The sequence below is a fragment of the Lathyrus oleraceus genome, chromosome 1 (assembly GCF_024323335.1).
Source record: "Lathyrus oleraceus cultivar Zhongwan6 chromosome 1, CAAS_Psat_ZW6_1.0, whole genome shotgun sequence".
Classification (NCBI taxonomy): domain Eukaryota; kingdom Viridiplantae; phylum Streptophyta; class Magnoliopsida; order Fabales; family Fabaceae; genus Lathyrus; species Lathyrus oleraceus.
Genome location: NC_066579.1, coordinates 126,933,932 through 126,940,941, shown reverse-complemented (window position 1 = coordinate 126,940,941; position 7,010 = coordinate 126,933,932). Strand labels below are relative to the sequence as shown.

Genomic DNA, 7,010 nt, shown 5'->3' with positions numbered 1-7,010 from the left:
TAGTACCCATCACTTTCTGCAAACTCTACCAAAACCTCAATGTAAATCTCAGATCTCTATCCAAAACAAAACTCACAGGAATAACATGCAAGCTAACCACCTTTTCAATATATAACTCATCTAACTTCTATAACTGATCTTAATCTTAATCAAATGAGGCAATTTAGTCAACTTATCAACAACAACCAAAAATGAATCACACCCCTTCGTCATCTTTGGGAAACTTGTTACAAAACCCATAAAAATGGTGTACCACTTCCACTCAGGAATACTCAACGGTTGCATCAGACCCAATGGCTTCTGATGTTCAATCTTAGACTTCTCACAAGTCAAAGAAGCATAAACAGACTCAGTTACCTCTTTCTTCATTCTTGGCCACCAAAACATTTTCTTCAAGTCTTGATATATCTTAATGGCACCAGGATGAATACTTATACTACTTATATAACCTTCCTCCATAATACTCTTCTTAAGTTATGGTACATCTGGTACACAAACCCTGTCTCTAAACCTCATCACACCATTTTCGTCGACTCTAAAATTACATCATTTACATTGATTGATTTACACTAGTCGGACAACCAGTCCCAAGTCGATCTTCTGACCCTCTCTGATCTCTTCAAGAATACCATTAGTCAGCTTCAACATACCCAACTTCACAATATTATGAGTCTCTTAACACACCAAAGTCATGTCTCTAAACTGCTCGATCAATTCCAACTCGCGAACCATCTGCATTGACATATGCAACGACTTCATACTCAACGCATCAGCCACAACATTGGCTTTACCTGAATGGTAACTCAAGCCAAAATCACAATCCTCCAAAAATTTGAGACATCTCCCTTGTCTCATATTCAACTCCTTCTGATCAAACAAGTAATTCAATCTCTTGTGGTCGCTGAACACTTCAAATCTAGAACCAAACAGATAATGCCTCCAAATTTTCAACATGAACACCACAACTGTCAACTCTAGATCGTACATAGGATTATTCCTTTCATGAAATTTCAATTGCCTAGAAGCATAAGCCACAACCTGGCCATTCTGCATCAACACACCACCTAGACCCGTCTTCGAAGCATCAGAATACACAACAAGGGATTCGCTCGGATTCTCCGAAATCAAAACTGGAGCAGATGTCAACTTCTTCTTGAGTTCTTGAAAACTCTAGTCACAATGCACATCCCAAACATAAGCTTGAACCTTTCGAGTCACCTTCATAAAAGGTAATTCCAACTTTCAAAAGCCTTCAATAAACCTTCTGTGGTAACCAGCCAAACAGAGAAAACTTTTGATCTCAGTAACAGACTTCTGAGTCTCCCATTGCAATACTGCATCTATCTTTGATGGATCAACAACAATTCCACCACTAGAAATCACATGACTAAGAAAACTCAATTCTCGTAACCAGAACTCACACTTGGACAACTTCGCATACAATTTCTTCTCTTTCAAAGTTTGTAACACAACCCTCAGATGCTTCGCATGCTCTTCATCAAACTTCGAATATATCAAAATTTTATCGATGAACATAACCACAAATTGATCTAAATACGGATGGAATATTATATTCATGTACTCCATGAACACTCCAGGCGCATTAGACATACCAAATGTCATTACTGAATACTCATAATAACCATATCTCATTCTGGATGCATTCTTCGAAATATCTTATGGCTTCACATGAATCTGATGATAACGTGAACATAAATCAATCTTACTGAATACACACACACCAACCAACTGATCCATCAAATCGTCAATTCTCAGAAGGGGATGCTTGTTCTTGATAGTAACCTTATTTAGTTGTCTATAATCAACACAAAATGTCATGCTACCATCCTTCTTCTTTACTAACAATATCAGTGCCACCCACAACAAAACACTCAGTCAAACAAACTGTTTCTCAAGAAAATATTTCAATTATTTCTTCAACTCTGAACCAGACATCCTTTAAGGAGTCAGCGACACAAGACTAGTACCAGGTACTAAGTCTATGGTGAACTTAACCTCGCGCTTCAGTGGGAAATCACTAATATCATTTGAAAACACTTCAGGAAAATCACACACCACAAATAACTCACCAATTGTAGCTTTACTTTTAGTCTTCATAGAAGCTAGTATCATAAAAACCTCAGCATCATCCCTCATAAACTCATCCACTTGCTTGGTAGACATAAACAACTCATCACTTGTATCAAACTCTAGAAATGACACTGGCTTATCGAAATAGTTGATATGAACATGGTTTAACTCCAACCAGTTCATTCCAAGGATAACATCAATTTGATTCAATGATAGACAAACTAAGTCCATCCCAAAACTCTTACCATAAATAGTCAGTGGACAATTCAAACACACTCACGAAGTCATCACCAAATCATTAACTGAGGTATATAATTATACTCCCAGCCATAACAGACAGTTTAAAACCCAACCCCTTAGCACAATCAACAGAAACAAAAGAATTTGTTGCACCCATGTCAATATTAGCAATCAACGGAATACCATTAATAAAACACGGACCTCGACTCAATCTGTATGAGCTAGTAGTCTCTGACCTAGTCAAAGCAAAACTTTCCCTCCATACTAAACTTTCTTTGGTTTCTGACAATTAGTACTAATGTGACCCTGTTCGCCGTAGTTATAACAAGTCGGCCATTCACTCTTGTAATCAGCAATACAATGACATGTCTTTCCATATTTAAAGCACCTCATAACATTATTCTTGCACTCATTAGCATGGTGGCCTAACTCGTCACACTTAAAACACTTGATAGAATCCGAATTCTCTCCCTGACTTGGCCTTTTCTTATTTGAAACCCTATGCTTCCCTTTGTCAGCTGGATCATTATAACGTTTCCTGCAATACTGATTCTTCCCTTTCCTTTCACCAAAACTTTTACATTAAGCAGATTGGAATCTGTTGTCCTCATCATATGTCTACAATTATTCACCAGCATAGGAAATTGACCAATCTACAGGTAACTAATACCTTGCTTAATCTTAGGACGGAATCCTCTTTCAAACTTGATACACTTCAACCCTTGAGCAGTTGTACCATTGTAGTATGTACAAAACTTTACTAGTTATTTGAACCTAGAAGCATACTCAACAACAATCATATTTCCTTGATTTAGCTCTAGGAACTTGATTTCCTTCTTACTACGCACATCCTCATGAAAGTACTTCTATAAGAAATGAGCTCTGAACACAACCCAAGTAATATCAATACCAACAGTCTTCAGTCTTTGCCGCGCATTGTCCCACCGGTCTTCGGCCTCTTCTGACAACATATGAGTACCAAACTACACCTTATGAACTTCAATGGAAGCCATAACTTGAAAAATCTTCTCAATCTCTCTAAGCCATTCCCGCAAACCCTCTCAATCATACCTACCCTTGAAATTCAACTAATTGTTTCTCTGAAATTCCCCCGAACCATGGAACTCATTACCAACCTGATCCTGCTGACCTTGCAGCGCCTGAGCCATTGACTCTAAAGCATTAGCAATTGCGAGATCGTTTCTTCCAGCCATTACTTTGCACACTAGTAAACTGACATCAGAAGAAATAACACATCAAAAATGCACACACGCATGTCACATACAATGGAATACAAAACATGTCAAAAACTTGGTCGAATGGACCAACCTGCTATGATACCACTATGTAACACCCTAACTACCCTAACGCGAAATAATACAAATTTAAAACAACTATACACATAGGGTGTGATGCAAACACAATATAAACCTACTTTGTAACACGAGTTAAATAAAATATGTAATAACTTAAACATATGACATCACATGCTCTCCTTTACATAGGCTCATCGCAGCGAGAAATAAAATCAGTTAAAGTAAATCAACAACACATAATGTGATTAGTACAAGTCTAATGCTCATATCAACAACATCAAAATTAATAATAAATAACGAAACTTAACCTTCGACCGCCCAGTGTTATAGATCAGAGCAACGAAATCTAAATATCGTGTAAAACCGGAAAAAAAGAACATCATCAACACCATAACCACACATTTACCTACTCGTATATACCCCAAGAAGGAGCGCATAACCACACAAACAATAAAGGGTGAGAGTATGCTCAAAATATATAATGGTGTAAAACAATGCAAGGGTAGCCTAAGCAAACATCAACAATCATGTGTCTCATTCACATCATTTCAACATAATTCATTAATATTAACCACATAAGTATTATGAATCACCATTGTCAACATAATCATTTAAGTACATATGCAAACAATGGATGCAGTGTACTCAATGCCACGACTATACATGCATGCAGTACCATTATGGACAACACAAGTCCATCTCACTCATGAATTCCCTCCTTAAAGTCAGAGCACACCAGTTCACTACTAACACCTTTAGTAACACTTCACTGATTCCCATACAGAACCAGATACTCGCTCTTGAATCCAAATTATCATACCAGAGCACACTAAAACTGGACTGAAGTCCGTACACCATGATGCATGATTTTCAACAGCATGCATTATAACCAAAATTATCGACATTATGCACAACATCACAATCAATTGATTAATTCAACAATCAATAATAAAAAACACCAAAATACCTCTAAATTGTAACCAAACAGTATCATAATTGTAGCACCTCAAATTTGCACCTACATTTTGTACTTACATTTTCATCATTAGGTCATTAACATAACATAGTCCATTGCATAACATTGCATTGCCATCTGCCTAAGTGCAAGTCATTCAGACAGATTAGGTCAACTGATCAGGAGAATCAGTCAAGCAAGCAAGCAAATGCAATTTCCATTGAAACAAAGCCCTAGGGTTGGTTTATCAAGTTCATATGATTCAAGGATCATTTTGAAGTGGTTTGGCCAAAGATTGGATGATCAAAGCTCAATAGTCAAGCTGAATTTCATCAGAAACCCTAGAAAGTCAATTGTGGTCAACTGTGCCACAATTCATGGATTTGAAGGTGAGAGTTGGTTTGAAAGGCTTCATTCATGTCCATACAAGTCTCATTTGACATACCAAAGACCAAGATTGAAGAATTTGAAGTCAGATCAAAAGTTTCCAAAAATAGCAGGTGACCTGTAATTGGAAACTGCCAAAAATGGAAAGTTCTTCTCCTCAAAATTACTTCATCATACAAGCTTCAAATGGAATTTTGTCCAACATGAAAGTTGAAGATCTTGTTCTCATCATTCCAAAAAGTCCAAGAACACTCATTTCTCATGTGTGGTTGGCAAGTTATGATCAAATCATTTTCAGAAAAAGTTGAAATTCAAAGTGCCATAACTTTTGAATGGAAAGGCCAAATTGGGTGATTCTTTTTTGAGCAAGTCACATTTGACATGTACTTTCATGATGCATCATCACATTTCATCAAAAATCAACACATCAAAATGGCATTTTTCAAGTGAACTAATTTGCATTTTGGTGGGAAAAAAGGTGTTTTTGAAAAATACATGTAATTTTTACTCCAAACCATTTCTAACACATCATAAACAGAAAATGTGACTTGTCCCAATTGCATTTGCACTGTTACATTGGCTGCATTTGGAAAAGGTCATTTTGGCCAAATTACATGAAATTGCATTTTGCTAATCCACTTGAATTTGCTTAATCTTGATTAACAAATTGGATTAGTACATCATATAAAGCATTAATTGTAACTGTTTCACATAATCACAATCACATTTTCAGATCTAACAGAAAATTCATCAAAGTTCTCTCAATTTCTCTCACACTTTTTTGCACTTTGTTCATCCAATTTCACATTGCCTTTGCCTCGTGCTTGCTTGAATCTCCATCTACATGAACTTTTGAGCATCTGTTGAAGTAAAGATTGGAAGATCATTGAGGAAATCGTGACTGTTGCATCCAAGATTCTCTCATGGCAGTTGGTGATTAGAACAAAATGGAGCATAATTGAACTGAAATCATCCATCCATTCATCAACCTGGACCTTGTAGAGTTTCTGTTTTCATCTTTCACAGCTCAAAACTCGCGATTCTGCTACTGCAATTGCTTAGAGGTCAGATTCCCATGTTCTTGATTCACGAAATTAATATAGGATTCTTGTAGATCTTTGAATGTAGGTTGTAATGAACTTTGAATCGTGGAATTTCATCGAATATTGAATGAGATATTAGGAATTGAAGTTTGGTGTTCAAATGTTCTTTTGATCGATCCGAGTTGGTTAGCATGAATTAAGTTTAATTAAGGCTGGATTAGTGTTGTGCATGATTAGATGATTCGATTGATATGTTGTTTGCCCAATTCTGAGACAAAAGTTCATCCTGATGATGAACACGATGAAGGTTCATAAACCCTAGCCAATTTTGTTCCCCAGCGCGTGTTTGATCTATTTTATTTCTGTTTGCATGTGGATTCCGTGTTTTTTTGCCATGAGCCAATCGTATGATGCCATGCCTGATAGTTAAAGCACTGCGTTTTGCCAAGCGCGCCAGATTCAAATGGCAAGTGAGTTCGATTCCGCTGGAGAGCATCTTCTCTTTTGGACTCTTAGCATTTTTTTCAAATAACTTCACATGTTCACCTTGCCTTTTCCACATTTTTTTTATTTTTCTTCCATGATCAAAAATTCATATCTCTTCCAATTTTAATCCAATTTTGATGCAATTTTTTGTGCCATTCTCCTTGTGATGTGCTGGATTTTCTGGTTATTTTTAATAATATTGTGCACGTGTGGAAAAAATATTTGGCTAGGGTTTGTTTGGACATGTCCTTTTGTGCACCATGCTCACTCTTTTGCTCATAAAATGATTATGCTTCATTAGAAATTCATGAAATTTTTTGTGCTTAAACTAGACTCATTCCTGGTCATTTTGATATGTGGTTTGTAATTTTTGAGTTCCTGGATTGAGAGTTATGACATGATCTTTGGAGGTGTTACATTTTATGCCATGCCATGCTTTGTGCAACTTCTTGATTTTATTTTCTATGCTTGTTGAACTTGAATTGAGCTGGA

The 7,010-nt window shown here is 36.6% G+C and overlaps 1 protein-coding gene across 1 annotated transcript; it reads right to left on the bottom strand.

Annotated features, from left to right (window-relative positions):
• Window positions 1-1,959: 1,959 nt before the first annotated feature.
• LOC127095265 (uncharacterized) lies at window positions 1,960-2,322 on the bottom strand. Its single transcript, XM_051033982.1, has one exon. The coding sequence runs from the start codon at window positions 2,320-2,322 to the stop codon at window positions 1,960-1,962; it is 363 nt and encodes a 120-aa protein (XP_050889939.1).
• Between the last annotated feature and the right edge of the window lie 4,688 nt (window positions 2,323-7,010).